The sequence below is a fragment of the Parus major genome, chromosome 15 (assembly GCF_001522545.3).
Source record: "Parus major isolate Abel chromosome 15, Parus_major1.1, whole genome shotgun sequence".
Classification (NCBI taxonomy): domain Eukaryota; kingdom Metazoa; phylum Chordata; class Aves; order Passeriformes; family Paridae; genus Parus; species Parus major.
In genome coordinates this window covers 2,611,932-2,631,442 of record NC_031784.1, presented here as the reverse complement: position 1 = coordinate 2,631,442, position 19,511 = coordinate 2,611,932, and the positions used below count along the sequence as shown (strand labels likewise).

The 19,511-nt window shown below is 43.6% G+C and overlaps 2 protein-coding genes across 4 annotated transcripts in view; one reads left to right on the top strand and one right to left on the bottom strand.

Annotated features, from left to right (window-relative positions):
- ATP2A2 (ATPase sarcoplasmic/endoplasmic reticulum Ca2+ transporting 2) overlaps positions 1 to 6,573 on the top strand; it is a 44,352-nt gene extending 37,779 nt beyond the window's left edge. Inside the window, exons 20-21 of one of the 3 annotated variants that reach the window (XR_001524252.3) lie at positions 82 to 1,639; positions 5,465 to 6,256. Coding sequence is in view for 2 of the 3 variants with exons in the window: in XM_015643897.1 (XP_015499383.1) it covers positions 82 to 354 (273 nt within the window). In the remaining variant the exon portion in view is untranslated. Of the gene's footprint in view, positions 1 to 81 lie in introns of all 3 variants that reach the window. The other 2 variants (XM_015643898.2, XM_015643897.1) reach the window with 2 other exon arrangements.
- Positions 6,574 to 10,714: 4,141 nt separating this feature from the next.
- Positions 10,715 to 19,177, bottom strand: ANAPC7 (anaphase promoting complex subunit 7). Its single transcript, XM_015643899.2, has 11 exons — positions 18,985 to 19,177; positions 17,702 to 17,888; positions 17,111 to 17,230; positions 15,520 to 15,631; positions 15,147 to 15,300; positions 14,898 to 15,040; positions 14,562 to 14,679; positions 13,989 to 14,185; positions 13,105 to 13,329; positions 12,575 to 12,725; positions 10,715 to 11,707 (listed from the first exon to the last, which is right to left on the bottom strand). The coding sequence occupies exons 1-11, from the start codon at positions 19,083 to 19,085 to the stop codon at positions 11,518 to 11,520; spliced, it is 1,698 nt and encodes a 565-aa protein (XP_015499385.1). The 5' UTR covers positions 19,086 to 19,177; the 3' UTR covers positions 10,715 to 11,517.
- Positions 19,178 to 19,511: the final 334 nt, after the last annotated feature.

Sequence of the window (19,511 nt, the reverse complement as noted above, 5' to 3'; positions counted from 1 at the left end):
TTCCAGACTGAGCAAAACCTTGTGTGGGGCTCGAGGCCAGGGCTGGAGGGGGAGCTTGGTAACTCCTGGCTTTTCTTTCAGATTATCTTCCAGATCACACCTCTGAACGTGACGCAGTGGCTGATGGTATTGAAAATCTCCCTCCCTGTCATTCTGCTGGATGAAACACTTAAATATGTGGCCCGTAACTACCTGGAACCTGGTAAAGATGATAGTGTGCGGCCTGCCACCAAACCCTGTGCTCTGTCAGCATGCACCGAAGGAGTTTCCTGGCCGTTTGTGTTCATTACTATGCCCCTGGTTATCTGGCTTTACAGCACAGACACTAACTTTAGTGATATGTTCTGGTCTTGACTGACACGGTGACGAGTTTTACATTCAAAGGAGAAAAAAAAAAAAAGTTTAACTTAATTTTTTTATTGTTTAGAGCAACTGTCTATTTCTGCTGAATTTTCACATGAACATATTTGCCGGTGATGGAGGTTTCATAATCTAGATTTTGGTTTTTTGCTTTTTCTGACTTCAGTGGGGGCAATATATTCCTCTTTTATACACAGTTAAAGTGTCCATTGACATGTACAGAGAACTAACACTATTTTATGCAAATATTTTTTTGTAGATGAAAAGCATGTACAGTGTTCTGTTCAATAGTCTATTCATCATGTAAAAAAAAAGTAAATTTTTTTTGAGCCAGCGGACACTATCAAACTAAATTGGCAGCAGATTTTAGGGAATGAATGTGTGTTGTCTAAAACTAAAAAAGCATGTACCTGTTTGTCTTCTGCATGATCATCCAAACTTAATTTGTCATAAAGTCAGGTTTTGTTCACAAGCAGAACTTTCTGCACTGGGTAGAGAGTCCTGCTCCCTGGGTCAGGATTTCTTCTCGGTCCCCTCTTCCCTCACTCTCGGTTCTTGACTGTCCTTGTTTACACCACTTTCTGTATGAGGTATGCCTGATCTCGCTCGTGCAGAAATTACCATTCCAGGTGCAGCCTGCTGGGGTTCTTCCATACTCTCCACACACATAGGGTTGGTTTTTTTTAAGGATTATTTATTTGTCTATTGTATTTTATTGTAACAGACCTTACTTTGCCAGTGTTGCCCATTATGCAGGGATAGGGAGGGCTACTTCTGTCTCCTTAAATCTAAAGCCTTTTTAACACACACACAATCTGTTTCAATTCAAAAGAGGGTTTAAGTTGGGGTTTAATACCTTTTTTACACGTCAGAGCCTTTCTTTTTCTTTCTTTTTTTTTTTTTTCCCCCCCTTTAAGATCAAAATTTGCAATGAGACCTGAAGAAATAACTTGCACTGCATAGCTAGAAATTGGATTTCCTACACTTAGGGCACTAATGCTCAGTTGTATACATGGAGTTACTCTGCTGGCCTGTTGTTAGCCTGACTTGAAGTAACAAGCTCGTGTGTGTTTTTTGTAAAATCTGTAAATAGCACATGACCAAATTGAACATATTGTATAGAACTATTTTTATTTTAATGTGGCACTAACCACCTTCATTATTACGGTAAATGTTAAAGCATGTTTTCAAAATCAGTCCTGTATCAACAATGTGTAAGTCATTAACAGTCCTAACTGTGGTGTTTTTCTCCAATGCCTTCCAACTTTCATCGACTAAAGTGAGTATTTTTCTTCCATTTCACCCTGCCAGTGGTGACTTGCTGTAAAATAGCATATGCTGTATACATGTTGAAGAATAAATAGTAATTTCCTTCATTCCCATGCTGTGTTTTGTCAAACTCTGCTGTGCTACATTATTATCACCACTTTAGACTCTTGTTTTGTGGTCTGAAGCTCAAATTACCGATTCCAAAGGCAAAGCACTTGCTTTTGGTTTAGTGTATTTTAGGGTCTTGTTTTATAGCACCTGGGAGCCTTAGTGCCCCAAGGTCTTACAGCTTTTGGTCTTAAGTTTGAGATAAAATCAGACAAATCTGTAACTTAAGACCCTGACAGCTGTTACCGTGAATGTTTAGTGTCCAAAACTCTCCGGTACTCATGGTCAGGTGCTGCTTTACTCCAAAGCTTTTCCCTGCTCTGAAACAGGGGCTGCCCCTCAGAGCTGAGCACCCTTCCCTGCTCCCTGCAGTGCTCGAAGGGCAGGTGCTGCTCTTGGCAAAACCAGCTCATTATTTGTTACTTGCCATCTGAGAAGGCAAAAGAACAGTCTCAGCTTAACAGGGCAGTCTTTGAAACTTGCCCTGGGGTCACTGTGTCTGTAGAGCAGCAGGTGCTGTTATCTTGTGCTGGCTCAGTCTGCTTTAGTAACCAAATTCAGCTTTGTGATCCCTCTTAGAGGGGAAGGATAGTTCCAGGCTATGTTCTCTTGGTGCCAGCTGGAATCCAGTGAGCACACATAATTCTCTAGGTTTAAGCTCTCAAGTGGGGAGGTGCTCCCTCAGAACACAGAGGCTCTATCAGAAATTCCACTGCATTGTGATGCTTTGTTTATAGAGACTTTGACTTCAGTCGATGCTGAAGTGGCTCAGAGGAGCTGACCTGATGTTGTAGCAGGTGTGTTGCCAAACTGTGAGCATTCAAATCCCCTCAAATGCCCTTTTTTAGTGTGGAAGATCTAAATTAAGGTTTTGCATTCCACAAAACCACTGGCCTGCACTGGCCTTTTGCTGTATCATTAACAAATGAACAGCCTGAAACTCATCCCTGTTCCTTGGAACAAAAAATAATAGTTCTGTGATGTAGGACTCCTTGAGATCAAAGTGTGTGCCAGTGTGCTACTTGCTGGAAACAAATTAGCAGCTTAGTTCTGTGTGCTCCCACTGCTGTTGAGAGACATTTCCAGGGCAGGAGTGCCACTGAATCCTTGAACACGGGTTCTGCTGAACCTCAGAGTGTGGTGGCCTTTTTAAAGCCACATGTCTGGCTGCCACCAGGAATAATTCTGCTTCTTGTACAATCCTAGTCCTGTCTTTTATGCCAAATGATCCTGCTATACACCCCTTTTCTCCTTCTCTTAAGAACCTGAAGGGGAAAATGACTGTCAGTAAGTAGAATTCAGAATATTCAGAATTCAACACCTTCTCTGTTGGATCTCTCAGTGTTGAAGATGAATCTTGCTTCTTCTCATGGATTTCCTAGAGATCTGGGAGCCTTGTTCGTGCCACTGTCTCAGAGGCACTTGGGGTAGGGCCTTGTGTTCCTTGGACTTTGCCTTGAAATCTGGATGAGTGGTGGGCAAATGGAGATTTTGGGATCCATCCCTAGAGGCTCCTGAGCTTAGAGAAACAGTCAGGTTTTACAAGGTGCTCCTACAGAGCCCAAGCAATCTTCACCTGCCCTGTTTTTCTTCTGTTTCTCTCAGTCTTGTCCACGTTTCCCTGCAGAAATGGAGCCTCAGCGTTCCCCGAGATTGCAGATCCTGGGTTGGATGGCAGCTGTGCTGTGCTTTCAGGACTTCTGTTTTCCAAGTGCTGTAAATCCCACCCTTAGCTGGTTGGGATTGGCCAAATGTTCAGACCTACCATGAGCTTCCCTCCTGGGTGGTGAAGCATCCTGCTCTGGAATCACATCCCTGTGACCCTGGAGCTGGAGTGCTGGGTCTGGGCTGCAGCCCTGGCAGCTGAGCAGGCTCAGGGAGGCTGCAGGAGGAACCTAAGGAGCTGAGGGTGTTTCTGTCACAGAAAGTACAGAACTGCACTGCAAAGTTTGTAATTTCTGCAGGAAATGTCTGAACTAAAGTGTTTATCCTTAGCTGTATAGATCCTGTCATCTTTTGGCCTCAGTCTTTTCAGCTGGGGAAGCCAGGAAGGGGAGGACTTTTCAGGGCAGACTCATTTGCCAACATCTCAAAGTCAAATCTCATTTATTTGGTCCCAAATACTTCCTCTCCAACCTCCCCAGTGCTGGGGTTGAAGAAGGTAACTCCTATTGAACCATGTTAGCTCAGAGAATGCACAAACAGCAGCCCTTGTTCAAGCAGGACTAACAGAATTCCCCAGGCTTGATGTCCCACTCCATTCTTACAGAATAACTTCACATTTTTTGTTTCTCTTTGCTCCCATCTCACCGAGCTTTTTCATCTCTGCTATTTTCTGGATTCCTTGGTGCCCTCATCACACATCACTGCTTATTCTCTACTGTGAGAGGGGTGTGTAAGACCAGGATCAATCGTGTGATTGATGCTGCCTTATGCTGGGAACACCAGGAAGGATATTGGCTTGTGCTGGGAACCCACTGGGGTTTGGAATGAGAGCAGCTCCTCCTGAATCCTGTGTTTTGTAGCAAGGAGGATGCTCAGGCAGCTGCAGTCACGCATTGAATTTTTAGACAGGAGCTTTTGTCTTTGCAGTGCCTTGGGCTCTCTCTGCTTTCACGTGTGAGCAATCCAGAGTGCTGAGCTACACAACGAGCTGCTCCTTCTTGCTGCCATCCGAGCAATAAAAATAGTTCATACTTGGTTTCCCAAAACGTTATTGCAAATAAATGAGTATGAAAGAGGCTGCAGAAAAACATTTCTAGCGGTCTGTCAATGTGCTCCGAGGCTTGTGTTGGTAGAGAGGCTGTTGGGGAGGTTCCTGGTACGAAAGTGAGATTTTACTCTGATGATAGAATGCAGTACAGCAGTGCCGGCCCGAGACACAGCTCGAGCCCAGAGTTCATGGTACACAGCCCAAGGGGGCTGAATTTGCTCAGATGAAGGGAGGTAAAACCGATACAGAGTCGTCTGTCTCTTGCACCTGTCTTGTTTACTTTTTTGCACTTCTAACCATTAACTGTTTCCCTAATCTCTGCTAATTACATCCTTAATTGCATTAATATGCATTTTCAAATCTTAGCAGGAGAGCCCAAATTTTAGTGTTGAAGCAGTGTTTGGAAGAGCTTCCCTGGAGCTGTAGGGACTCAGAGCAGTCTCTCCAGACACGAGGCTGACCTTGTGCTGTGGTAGGGGTGAAGTACAGCAGGAGCTTTAGGACGTTGTACTCTACCCTTTGCCTACACATTAATCCGTGTAGTTTAATGACTTCTTCAAAGCTTTCCTACTGCTTCCCAGAACAAGCTGCCTGACTTGGAAAAGGGACATTGTTAGGTCACTTTGGGACCAAACTTGCCATAATGCCTCGACTGAAAAGTAACAAGCGTGTAGTATGGAACTTGAAAGTAAAAATTCCAAAGAAGTGAGAATTGTCTGTTGTCACTGGTCAGGCAGAGAAAGGCAAAAGCTAATTAAATGTGTCATGTTTTTCACCGCAGTCTTGAGTAGGAAGTGCTGGCTCTGCTGATAATCAACAGAGCTGAGCCTTAATCCAGAGGATTCTGAGCTTCCAGAACAAAGTAACCTGAGAGTGTCCCTTCAATGACAGAGCAGCCAGTTACCAAACTTAACATTCTTTCTTCTGTCACTGTTGATCTTAGTCTTGCTTGTATAATGATACTTAGCATTCATCCTTTCATTAACTGGTGCCTTTTCTTTCTTTCCTTTTCAGCAATACTGGAGTAATCGCTTCCTAAACAATTTTGCAGAAATGTAAGGTTGTTTTGTTGCGTGCATGTGTTTTTAGCAACACATCTACCAAAACTTCTGCATGTATCGTGTAAAGATTCTTTGCTTTCCCTAAAAACAAAACTCATTGTGTTCTCTGTGGAAGAAATGTGTGGTACCATTAGGACTTCATGATACAGATGTACAAACGTGCAATATAGCTTACCAAGTCGGAACTCTCTCCAGAGAAGTTGGGTTTCTGTGCTGCATGGAGAAGAGTTTGGTTATCCTTGAACAAGAATTGCGGAGCTGTCAGCCAATTTCCATATTCCTGTATGTAAAATGCCAGTTTATACAATGTACAATATCAGATAATGCATGCCTTGGGTTGTAGACGGATCTCTCTCTGTATTGTATCATCCAAACATCCTACTTCAACAGCTTCTGTACAATGCTCTCCTATTTATAAATCCATGGAAACGATTACAGATGAATGTTAAACCGTAAGCCTCCACTTCATAACGTTGGATTTTTTTATCATCTGTGCAAATCAACCTCTTTTGCACTGTAATGTAACTTATTTAAATCTAAGGCAGTAAGACAGATGTTGGTGCAATACAAAATATCGTGATGCATTTATCTAAAAAGCAACAACGACGTAGCCAGTTCCCACAGCTGCATGTGTGACCTTTAGAAGTTGTAAATAAGATCAATTGTCTATTGACATGCTGACAGTAAGGAGCATCACACCTAGTTTCATTTGTATCAGGTAAATAAATTTATTCTACAATACGTACTCGGCGTGTTATTTGATGCACTTTGTTTCCTGCAGGTCCGTGCGTGGGCACTGCAGCGCGCTCTTATTTTAATGCCAAGATGTCACTTTTTAGCACCAACACCACCATTGCAATCTTTCCTCCTAGAACTATGCAGATGCAGCTGCTCTCCTCGGCAGTATTGACCTCCTCGCTGGTGTGATTTCCTCTGTCCAGGGGCTTGTGTGTGTGTTTAAGGGACACTGTCAAGTACTTTGATCACTCAGTTTTTTTAAAATGCTCCATTGTTTGTAAAATCCCTCTGAGAAAAGTAAAATAAACAATTCTTTCCCAACTACATCTTTATTATTTTTTTTTTGTCCTTTTCTGTTTTCTAAATTGCCCCAGCCTAAAGTAGCTCCTGATCTCTTCCTTTTCCATAGGCAAAAGGAAGATGAGCTAAATATGTTTGCTCCAAACCACACCACGAGCATCCTGCTTGGCAGTTTGGGCTCACTCCCTGCCACGAGCTCACAAGGCTGCTGCTGGGCAAGGCTAAAGCACTCCCAGGGTAAAAGCTGGAATTTCCAAGTGTCCTGTAATGCTCTTCTCCAAAGCCCAAACACCACATTTTGTTTGGAGTAAGAGACAACTTAGGAATGTGTTTTACATTAAATGTAATGCCTCTTATCCTCCAGCCCCTGATAGCAGCACCCTGCTGGCAAACAGCCTTATCCAAATGAGGTGACACATCTGAAGCCCTTCAAACGCAACAGCGTGAGGTTTAAAAATACAAGGGTCGAATTCCATGGTCCGGCAGTTCCATAGGATGGTGGAGGGTGCATTAACGCATCGGGCTGAGCTGCCGGTGGCTGCTTCCTACTATGGTATTGCTGTGCTGGGCAGGCTGAGCTCTGCTGCTTGCCCCGGGGCTGTCAGAGCTCCTTTATCGGCCCCGATTGAGAGCCGGGCCTTGGCAGCCACGGCCAGCGCTGTCAGCAGCGCCCCGCCCGCCGCAGGGCTCCCCCAGCACAGCTCCCCCAGCACAGCTCCCCCAGCACAGCTCCCCCAGCACAGCTCCCCCAGCACAGCTCCGGCACATCCCAGCTCAGACCGCAGCCCTTGGGCCAGCACAGCCGGGGGAAGCGCCCCACGAGCAGCTCTTGCCTTTCACAGCCTCAGCCTGGCTGGGAAAAGGGAGCGTTTTTCAGCCATCCCCACCAGTGTTGTACCAACGCACCCGTGTGGAGCTCGCTCCAGCCCGGCTGCTCTCCTGCCCCTTTTTTCTGCGTGTGGAAATTGTCCCCGGCAGCGGTGCCAAAAGGAGAGCTCGGCGATGATGGGAACTCGTTATTCAGCAGCCGGTGCCAGCAGCTCCCGAGCTAACTCACACCAACTCACACCTTCCTTTTTAACATTTCTTTAAATGATGATCTGCAAGTTTAAGCAGAACCAGTCCCCCAGCTGGAGTACAGCCGTGTGAGGAGAACGTGATGCTCAGTGGGTTGCCAAGGTGCTCAGTGCAAGAATATGTGGTAAGAAGTGCTGAAATAAACAACTTCATCTTCCCCCTCCTCCTGCTCTTCTCCCTGCAAACCCCCAGCTCTAAAGCACCACATGGATGAGCCCACTGACAGCACAGAGCAAAGAAACCACTCCCCACAGCTCAAGTTATGAGGCATTATGGACATATTGCATTAAACTCTAAATACAGAGGGCAGAAAATATCCCTATTTTTACCTGGAGGTGAATTTGAGTATGATTAGAGCCCACATCCACCCCCAGGAGAGTGGGAGAGAAAAGAGAGAAGCTATGAGCACCTGAAGACCCACAGAGACTGCAGATCTGGGTTTTTTAAGCATATTTGGTTGTGGTATGTTTGTGTAACTTGAAATGACAGTGGCAGACACAGCTTTTGAGATTTCCTTACCACTGAGATATAAATGAGGGAATAAAGTTTGCTGAATCAGAAATCCTGCCTGCTTCTGCCCTGGATGGATCAGTTTCCACATCACTCAGCTCCTGAAAAGCAAGGAGGGAAGAATCACCACACAAAGAGGCTTAATGAGGAAGACAGTTACTGAAAGGGGGGGAAAAAAAAGTCCTAGTTAATCAAAAATCTCTCTGTAATCAGCAGCAGCAGAAAAAGAAGCACCTAGATTTAGTAGAGAGCACCAATATTGGCCAGCAGTCCTCAGTCCCTCCCTTATTTCTGCTTCACAATTCCAGAATTCCCATGATCTAGAAATCTTCAGAATTAGAAACACTGCCAGTATTGCAGGTGTTATCAGCACATGATAGGAGTAAATGCATTATTTAGGTAATTTCTAGCCACACCATGAATGTGTGCTGCTTTTAGACTCTGGTAAATTCAGCCTTTTAGCCCTTACCCAAGTCCACGTACAGTCTGAAGAAATTCTGTCCCTCTCCCATCACTTCCTGTCAAAGTAGGAAAGAATTAAATGTTAGTATTGAAATACATGATTTAAATTCAAGGATTTCAGGCAAACAGGGGCACTCTGCCCTTATCCAGCCCCAGATCAGCACCTCAGACACACCAACACTTTACAGTACAACTGGATGGAGATTTCTTGCCTCATGTCCAAACTGTTTCACTTCCACCACTGATCTAACACAGCCTGAACTTCAGTTCTTGGCTTTGTGATCTTTTCTTCTCAGGTGCAGAGCATGTGACTGAGGGAGGGAATGAGGTCAGCTGCTTATTAAGGGCTAATTGTTATATTCCCTCCACTAAGTGCCTGTAACTGCACTGGAGAGTACCAGACCTCTGCAGAACCAGAGATCACATTCTAAAATTAAAGCAGTAATGAAGGTTCATTAATAGGCAAGCAGAATCCCTCTAGAATTCTGAAGTGAGGGCCAAATACATTTCTCTACACAATCTCAACATGCATGGCACCTCAAAGTTCCACAGGCAGTAATCTCAGCAAAGATCACACACAGCTATGTCACTCCAACACATCAGGTACTCACCAGGCTTCATCTGCAGACTCTCACAACTTCTCATTTTCAGTAAGGAACCAAGTTCTCAGAAAACCAAAGCTGTGAGGATACAAATCACTTTTGACAGCTATCTCAAGGTGTTCTGAGCTGTGCCTGGACTTGTTTGCTCAAGCTGCACCTAAGGACTCATCTTGAAGTAGTTTTAGTTTCCTGTCTGTTCTAAAAGCAGAGATTATCAGATTATCTACAAACACACTACAGAATGGTTTCAACAGAACTGTGGCTCTCCAGTTTCCTCTTCTATGTAAATACTTCAGAGAAATGTGTAAAGCCAGTGGTTTCCACCTGAAATTAATGACCTATTCAAAGGTACCATTAGAATAAAACAGCTGAAAAATACATCACATACCTCCTACACATACTCCTCATCACAATTAAATGTATCCTGTCTTTAGTTTAGTAACACAAACAACTCAATTTTCATCCACAGCAGAGGTCTGGAATACAACTAGAAAGCTAATGCAGTTACCCAGCTTTCAGCTGCAGAATATGTCTGGTGAATGCTGAGTGTGAGGAGAAAGCAAAGTTCTTTTATATAAAAACAGATGCTTTGAATATGCTTGCACGTTTTTTCTGTTACGAGACACGTGATGAGCTGAAATCCATTCACTGCATCCCACAGCAACGGCAAAGACACGAACAGGACGAGGCCTCTCATCTGCCAAAAAGTCATTCATGAAATATTTGCTCCCCCTGAGATGCACACATTTGGTGGGAAGAGCAGGAGCAGCTGATGCCAAATCCAACTGCCACGACAGCTCTGCTCTGCTGTTCTTCCCCCATCACCTTCAAATAACCACAACTCAGTATTTTGGAACCCTAAAGCCCACAGAATTCCAGAGAGAACAGACAAGCAGCTGCTTTCTTTTCTTAAATGGATGAACTATTGGACTCCTCCTCTGTAAGCCATGACATACCAGAACATTTTCCAAAACAGACAATAATCTGCCTCTTTTGTTGTGCATTTTTGATACAACATCACAGAGGGAAATTTTACCCTGATCTACCTGTCAGGGAGAAGCTTCTTTTCCATGTCATGTATTTTTTAACAGCCACTCTTCCCTGCAGCTGTTACTCAAAACTATTTTTTTTTAGCTTTCTAAAAGGTCTGTGCTCTCCAGCATACCTGTGGTAACAAAATAAATACAAAAGGAATTAAACTCTTGATATAAAGATTAAAAAAGCATGTTTTGGTAAAGACTAAGGAAATCAGAACTGTAAGAAAAATAAGTAATTCCTCTTCCCACACATCAAGCCCACAGAACTGAAACAGTTTCTAGATTACCCAAAGCAGTTCACCCTTGAAATGCTGATGGTGGGAATTTGTATGTGAAGCAATTTTGCTTCCAAAGGTGAGGGGAAAAGACATGAATTCAAAAATTACCTGACAAAACCAGGAAGTATATAAACATGGAAAAAAACAGGACAATATGTGTATTTACATAATTTAACATTTCTCCAGCAGTGCAAGGGAAGAGGAATGAATTCTTTTTATAGCATTTTAAATGTCAGTGCTGTACACAGAATATAAAGTGCTTTGAGTCATTGCTGCAAAACCTTCCAGGAACATACTGAAATAAAACTAAACTGCATTTTAAAATAAATGCTCATGTACAGACTTTAAGTGATTGCAGGGTTTAATAAGGGTTGAAAAAATGACTTTAATTCTCCACCACTGGCTTAATTCTGTACACAGAGAAATCAGTCAGCTACAAAAGGTGTCCTGCAAGTCCAAGTTGCCTTTGTCCCAGATTTATTCTGGACAGCACAGGTAATGCCCTAGAAAAAGACAAATTAATTCAACAAACCCAGCAAAAGGAAAGTTCTGCTTTCAGCCACACTCAAGTAGCTCCCCCAGACTCAAATGGCTGCATACAAATGAGCAAGACCTTTCCCACAAAGGAGTACAAACCACTGTATTTACAACTTGCCCAAGCACACTTAGCCCTGGACAGAACTCAGACATTGTTTTCATCACAAACAGCAGGCTCATTACACACCTCAGGTTCTGATGGTTTTAGTCTTAGCAGGAAGTTTTCCAAATTAAAGTTGTGAATAACCTTGGATGCAGTTAGTCCCTTACACTTAATAAATAAGAAGCACCAAGAATCTCCAGAGTATTGAGATGCACAGAACTATTAATTGGTTTCAGAGTCTATTAAAAAACAAAAACAAAAAAAAAGTCCTTTGTTACTGAAAATAAAGCATAGTTTCTGTTCTTCTAAGAAGAGTGGCCCTAGTGATGTGTTCAAGTGCCAAAACAAGCAGCAGGAGGCTTTTACTGCATCCCAAACCACTGTTCTTGATCTGCCCACTGAGCTGCTTCACTGTCACTGCCTTCCAAGTCCCCCTCTTCTCCACTTCCCTCCATGTCATCCACATCTTCTTCCTGAGTGGCATCTGTTGGACTTTCCTCTTTTTCCATTTTCTGCAATCCCTCCAGTGACTTCTGGTCGTTTGGATCCAAACTGAAGAAAGGAAGAAAAATAAAATCATTGTCTGGAAACTTTTTTTTTTCTCTTTGTGGCCTCTGTGTAAAGAGTAACAATAAAATCTCATCCTGTTGTCTGCACTTCCTGTTTAACATCATCAGGAAGCTTATTTTAGATGATGATGCAACTTCCCCTTGAGCTGCTGTAACACTGAGTCTTAAATCTCTTTATAAAACACTTCTGATCCCCAAGAACACATTTATCTAAACATCCCACTCTTCCAGAAAACTTAGTCACCTCTCCCAACAATACTAATTATAAAGTAACATGAAAGCAGTAAAAATTTAAATGACTCTGGCTAAATATAATCTCTGCAGGCAAAAAGCAGCTGACCCATTTAAGCTATGCAAGTTTGCAGTGGACATAATGTGCTGGATTTTAAGGCAAAGATGTTGCAATCAAAACATCAGAATATTTAACAAAGTAACACCCTAAAATAGCATTTAGATTATGTTAAGTTGAATCATACTACTTAAATTTATCGAACAGCTCATTTTTATATGCACCTTCTAGTGTAAAGGAATGGATCCTAAAGTCTGACTAGAATAATTATTAACTATAAATAATTCCATGCCTTAATCCTTTCGTTAAGTCAAGGAATCACAAGCCTTCTGACATATTTAGCATTAATACAGTCCCTACATTTTGCACTTCTCAGTTCCAAGTCTTAAGACCAACCAATTCATGAACAGGGTGTCATTTGTGTTGTTTTGCTTGTTTTAAGGGAGAATGATACAAAGCCACCTCTGATTCTGATCCTAATCAATTAACAGCTCATCTTTTTACTCAGTAAAACTGATGATTGTTCTTATAAAGCTCCTGCAGTCTGGGGCTGTGCTTTACCTCAGGGCTATGCTGTACTGGTCCATGGCTTCCTGGTACTCATTGACAGCCACCAGGAAGTCCCCCAGGATGCGGTGCAGCACACAGTCACTCTGGTTGGCCAGGGCATTCCTCAGCAGGGCAATCCCATCTTCATACTTCTGCTCTCTACCTGTTCACAGGCAAAACTACTGTTTTCATCAATAGTTGAGATAAATCTATAAAAAGACAGAGTGTTCCCAGTCTTCCCAACACAACTCTCAGCAAGGGAGGTCAGCAGCGCTCTACTTCTTGCAAGAAGAGCTCTAAACAATGTTTTGTTGCAATAGCTGTTACATTCACAATTACATCTGCTTTGAAGTCAAAACGTTTTGTTTGCAATTGCTTTAAGTGTAATATCAGCTGCTGGATGCAATGAATTCCTGTGTTTTTTCCTGATAAACCCCTGGACTGTATCATCACTGTTACATCCTCCACATCCATGTGGCTCCAGAACACCCTTCCATGTACAAGGGCACCTTTAAACAAACACGGTGGGAAAAGGAACTTACTGAGGAGTTCTGCTTTCTTTACCACAGCTTTAATGTAGTCAGGTCTTTGTGTGAGAGCTTTATCCAGCAATGTTTTTGCTTTTTCCTGAGTGACTGGGTCCTCCAGGCAGACTGTGGCCAGCAGGGTGAGGGTCTGGGCGTTTGCCCCCAGGGTTTTGTAGACGTTGTTTGCCATCACCATGGCTTCACGGATGCTGTTGGATGCCAGGTAACACTCGATGAGACCTGGTGATGTCAGAGGGAAACACTTCAGGGTTTGAGTCAGCACCACAGGCACTCACCCCTCCACTATTATTTGCTCTTAGTAGCACTCAGGTACTGAACAGCTCATGCTCCAATAAGCAAATACAAATTGCAATTGAGAAAGTGAATATATGCATGTCAACATACTCATTGTACAGATAATTGACTTGATGTTTATTAATGGTCAGGCACTGAAAAAAACCCCAACCTTAAGTACACCTAATCTAACACTGCTGTCCAGTTCCAATACTGAGATAATTAATCCTTCAACTGGACTCTTCACTATTTGAAGATGCTGTTGAAATCAACAAGATTAAAAAATTTAAAATATGACAAAACAAAGCTCCCAGCAGAAGTAACCATCAGTTAACATCATCATTCAAAAGTGATCTGCTCAAAATACCCAATTTTGTTTACATCCAGACTAAACAAAACCAAGAAAACCCCATTTTGAAAATCATTCTTACAAATCCACGCCTTCTCTCGCATCCCTCTCCTGATCTCATCGTAGGTTTTTAGGGTAATAATTATTTCCTAGAAAGCCAACAGGAGGAAAGAACTGCTGTCCACTCCTTTGCCTCATCATCAGCAGGACAGCAGCCCTGACAGAGAGCAGCTGTGAGCAGCTGCCCAGGGCTCACCCTCGTAGCAGTCGAGGCGGCAGGGCGCGAGGCGGATGGCCTCGCGGAAGTGGATGATGGCCTCCTGCACCCGGCCCATGTTGCGCAGAGCAGCTCCCTTCAGCAGCAGGGCTTGGACGCTGTTGCTGTTCAGCTGGATTGCTTTGGCTCCCAAGTATAAGGCACGGGAGTATCGTTTGCTGTAGAAACTGTGACACCTAGAGAAAAAGGAGAGGGATTGTAAACATGCACTGCCTGCAGCGCCTGGAAAAACCATGGAAAAACCAGGGGGGTTTTGAACTACTTGCATTTGAAGTTAAGAGAAAAATTTCTTCAGAAATTTTAAAAAACCCCAGTATAAATATTAAAACTGTTACTGTTTAATGTGTTGTTGGTATTGCACAGGTGTGTAACTCTAATAGATTTGACATACAGAAAATAAACACGATAGATATTTGCAGAGAGCTAATATAAGTTACCCAAGAATGGAAAAACACCTTCTGAACAAAACAAGCTGAACCCACTGTGGCAGCTGTAACCCACCACATCCAGCAAATGGAGAGCTGAGGTGAGAAAAGAAAGAAAACAACTCACCCAGATACCACCCAGGGCTCTGCATGCTGGTCAGAAATATTGAAGAGCCGGCAGCCCAAGTTCTCCACATCCTCCAGCCGACCCTCGCGTGCCAATAAATAACCATAAACATCCATTCCTAAAGAGACACGTTGGAGGATCAATCCTCAAGAAATGGAAAGATCATTCACAAGAAGAAAAAGCCACAAAAACCACAAACACCTACTTTAAACTGCAACTACCTGGAAGGGTTCAAGACATGCAGCTTCTGAATGTCAATTCTGAATTGAAAGCTGGGTAAACAATATACAATATTCCACTGCATGTAGCTGTTACCTTCTCTCAGGATTTACTCACCTTTTATTAGGTAAGGATCCAGCATTTGTGCTTGTTCAAATTTTAGGATAGAGTTTTTATTATCTCCAGCTCTGAAGTAAAGATCTGCTAAGCTCCCCAGCAAGTCCACATTATCCCTTAGCAATGACTTCTTCTCTAAAGAGCTTAAAGGGGAAAAAAATGCCCATTATTTATAAATGACATTTTGAATATCATTATATATAAGAATTTATATATGATTTGATTGCACCACGCTCTTTCAGCTCTTACCAAATGGTGTTTATTGCTCTGGTGTTGTCTCCAGTATGCACAAAGGCGTATGCCTTGATCCACACAGAGAGCCAATCCAAGTTGGGAATGCTCTGGATTATGTTGATGGTCATGGAGGCCACTTCTGCTCCCTTCACTGACAGCGAGAGCAAACCTGTTTGGAGGGTTCATACATCAATCTCAGCCAAAACTGCTTTTGATACAAATTGTCTAGGAGCAGAAATTCTGACCCCTGACAAGCACAAACAGCTTGTTACAGGGCTTGCTACAGTTTCTGGGTATGATGTGGGTATGACATGCAAATGTAAGGCAGTTACAGAAGTGTAAAGTGTAATTAAAATTCTAGCAGTGCTCACAGAGTGCAGACACCCACCTAGGATGGCATCCAGGGCCAAGGGGCACTGCCTCAGCACCTCTTTGTAGCTCGTCACCGAGGAGCGCTCCTGACCTGCTTTCTTGTAGAGATTTGCCAGCATCATATTGATCTGTAGACAACAGAAATGTGGACAGTCAAGTGTGAGGAAAGAGAAAGAATCACTAAAAAAGGTCAGAACTCTGTCTTTAAGCCTGTCTGCCTCTGCTCTGGGCAGAAGACAACCTGCATTTCTCAGCTCTAAGGTACAATACAGTACAAAATGAAAACTGTGGCTTCTTTCTGAGTATAGAAATAAAATCAACATTCTTTTGTACATGCACAGTGCACCTTGAAATCTGTGTTTTGCATCAAAGAAGTGAAAAGACGGGAAAGTGTCACTAGTGGACACGAAGCATGAAGCAAGGGTTCTTATTGCAAGCAGCCAAGCTTTTATTTTGGGGTTTTCAATCCTTTTTATAAGGTGTTCTGATATAGGTTAACCTGATTGGTACAAGGAACAACATCTCTCTCATCCCATTGCTAGGACAAGAGAAAAACACTTTCAGAACATCTGTGTCATTGCTTTGAGAACTAAAATCTTATTTATACAACAGTCCTTGTGAGAGAAAAGTTTCCCAAAAGACTTTCCCTTGGGAAACAGATCAGCCACTGAGAGACTGAAACTCTCTCAGGTTCAGAAAATCACGTCCACAGGCAAGTGCTCATCCACAATGCCAAGTAGGATCTGTATATCCATTAATCAGTCCCTTCCAGGAATCCCTCTCTATCCATGGAAGCATTTGAACTAGCTTAGCAAGGCAGAGAAAGTTTCCATTCAGCCTCTGAATGAAGCCAGCATTGACCAAAGAACAGAAATTATCTGAGCTTCTCACAACACAAGTAGGTGGTTTCTGCTGCAGCACTTTCATTTCATTTCATTTCATTTCATTTCATTTCATTTCATTTCATTTCATTTCATTTCATTTCATTTCATTTCATGGTCTATACAGGCAAAAAGTTTGCTTTTCTCCATCTTTTCTTCTTTTTCTGTTCTGCAAGTTGGTCAGAACACTCTGACATTAACTGGAGTTTAAGCCATGTGCACTTTTAGGACAATTTAACATGAAACACAGTTGGCTGATCTGATGTGTTAATCTTTTAAGCCCTTCTGAGTAACAGAGCCAGTGAGCAAAGACTCCACAGATTTGGCACTGCAGACCACAAAGGGATCTAAATATTTAACATTATCTAAACTGTTGTTGAACAGGATTAAAAGATTTTAAAAGATGGAGCACCAGCAAACCTACTTGCCAAAGTCTCCAGCCTTTCAAGGACTTGGCATTGCTCCAACTATACAAGAAGTTAATAAAGATGCACAAAACATTTAATTCCTTTCATTCTTTTCTTTAAATTCTTTCTAACAGAGCAAATAAAAAAATAAATACTGATTTTAAAGAAAAGGGTCCAAATCAGCTAATTTAAAATTAGGAAATGTTACCAAACAATATTTAACTAATGAAAAAGACATAATGCCATTAAACCTATATTTATGTGCTATCCTAAAGGTACACTGACCAAGAACCTGGGACAAAAATCTGCCAGAATTCACCTTTGGAGTTCTCTGCCTGGAAGGAATCCCATCAAGAATAGCAATGGCATCTTTATCTTGCTTCAGCATTGTGTAACATTCTGCCATTTTGTATTTCACCTCAATTTCTGATGGTAAACACTAAAACAAAAAAAGAAAATATGATGTTGGTTAAATCAGGTATCACTTTTAATTAAGTTTCCTCATAAATATTTAAAATGTGTTGAAAAATATCTGGTGCATGTAAGTTAATAATACAACTCACTCCTAGTTCATATTGTTCCTGTCTTCAAATTAAAAGTATGAAATACATATACAGAAAAATTTCATGTTGGAGACCATTTTAAGTTTTGCATTAGAAAACACCACAGATATTATCCAACTGATTAGCCTTAAATGTCAGGTTTATCTGACATGATAAATGCACATTCTAAGGTGGTTAAAAGACATGTAAAGGTGATGTTCATGGATGTGGTCAGTGATGGATTTGGCAGGGATTCTGTCTTAAGGATCTCTTCCAGCCTCAGTGACTCTGTGAATATTGAGTCAGCAACATTTATTGGAAGGGGGAACATGATCACTTGATGCAGCACATTATCAATTCTTAAATACCTGGCTTTGGGGTGTTGATGCAGCATTCCCAGTAGAAGGTCTGACTTTGGAGGTTTTACTTAAGGCTTTTTTCTGCTGTAAGGCCATGGTGTACTTGCTGACAGCATTCCTGTATTCCTTGTCATGGAAGAGGGAGTCTGCATGATAGACAAGGAGCTGGTATTTCTGAGAAGGAGAGAACAGTTCCCTAGGAGAAATGCAGACAGAAAGGCTGAGATCAGATGGCTGCACAAGAATCAAAACCTTACAAAGTACTTGTAGCTTTGATTTGTCTGGCTTCAACTTGCAACTGCTGCAGCTTCTTTACTGCACTGGAAGGACCATTGAGTAACAGCACTGACTCCTCACACAGGGGTTATCTCACCAATTTCTTTTATCCATAAACAAACAAATCCAATAGCCACTCCTGACACCTCATCAGCACAGCAGCTCAGTCTTTGGCTGCTTGGCCACTGCCCCCATCCTTTCTGTAACAAGCCACAGGCTGTCAATGTCCCTGACACTGCATCAACTTTCTCCTAGGATTCATTCACCTTTTGTTAGGTAAGGATCCAGCATTTTGCCTGTTCAAACTTCAGAACAGAGTATTGTTTGAATGGACTCAAGTTTAAAAGGCAGCCTAGCTCCTTGTACAGCTGTTGTGGTCCTAATCCCTATTCCAACATTATACAGACCCCCTTTAGAACATTCTTAGTACGTGTGCAGACCAAATGACCTGTGGCCTTCCAGGACCTGAAGGGACCCAACAAAGAGCATGGAGAGAGACAATTTTACAAGGGCCTGCAGTGCCAGGACAAGGGGGAATGGCTTCACACTGACAGAGGGCAGATTCAGATTGGATTCTGGGGAAAAATCTGTGAGGGAGGTGAGACCTTACCACAGGGTGCCAGAGAAGCTGTGTCTGCCCCTGGATCCCTGGAAGTATCCAAGGCCAGGCTGGACGGGACTTGGAGCACCCTGGGATAGGGGAAAGTGTCGCTGCCCATGGCAGGAGGGGTGAAACAAAACGATCTTCAAGGTCCCTTTGGTGATTCTGTGATTCTCTGCTAGGACACCCATTTCGGAGCGGGCACCCCAAAGGGACGCTGATGCTGATACGGAAACAAAGGTGGGCTCCATCCCTGGCAGGGACAGGGCAGGGGCAGAGGACAGGACAGGAGAGGGACAGGGCAGGACAGGGACAGGGCAGGACAGGGTCAGGGCAGGGACGGGGCAGGGACACCCCAAAAGCGGCCCCGCTCCCCCCACACTCGGCGCGCGCCCCCTGCCGGCGGGGCACTCACGGGTTGTTGCCGCTCATGGTGAGGAGCAGCCCGCTGAGCAGCCGCACGTTCGAGTGCAGCCCGGCGGCCGCCATCTCCCGCACGTGCTCCACCACACTCATGCTGCCGCCGGCGGGGACGGGACGGGGCGGGGGGGGGGGACCGGGAGTGACCCCGAGCGAGGCACCGGGCACAGAGCCGCCGCCGCCGCCGCCGCCCGCCACTCCAAAATGGCGCCACCGAGGGGTCCTCGCGCTCCGCCGCCTGCAGGTGGCCGAGGCAGTGCCCGCGCCGAGGACCCCCCGCGGCGGCGGGAACAGGTCTGAGGGGCAGTGGGGTCCGGGGGCTGCTGTGAGGGGATCCGCACCCCTGTGTGTGCTCAGGTGCAAAACACAAACACACACACACACAGTGTACACAGTGTACACACAGCTCCCGAGTCCGCCCCTTGGCCTTCTGCTTCTGATGGTTGCTTCAGCTAAATGTGACTGTGGTCTCTGAGGTAACGACGCTCCTGCCTATAAAAATTGGTAACGGAGGAGAAAGAC

Coding starts and splice junctions, on each gene's coding strand:
- ANAPC7 (XM_015643899.2), bottom strand. CDS start 19,085: ATGAGTGTGGTGGAGCACGTGCGGGAGATGGCGGCCGCCGGGCTGCAC. Junction 14,680..14,897: donor GGATCCTTACCTAATAAAAG/GTGAGTAAATCC, acceptor GTGTCTCTTTAG/GAATGGATGTTTATGGTTAT. Junction 12,726..13,104: donor AAAGAAAGCAGAACTCCTCA/GTAAGTTCCTTT, acceptor GCCTGTGAACAG/GTAGAGAGCAGAAGTATGAA.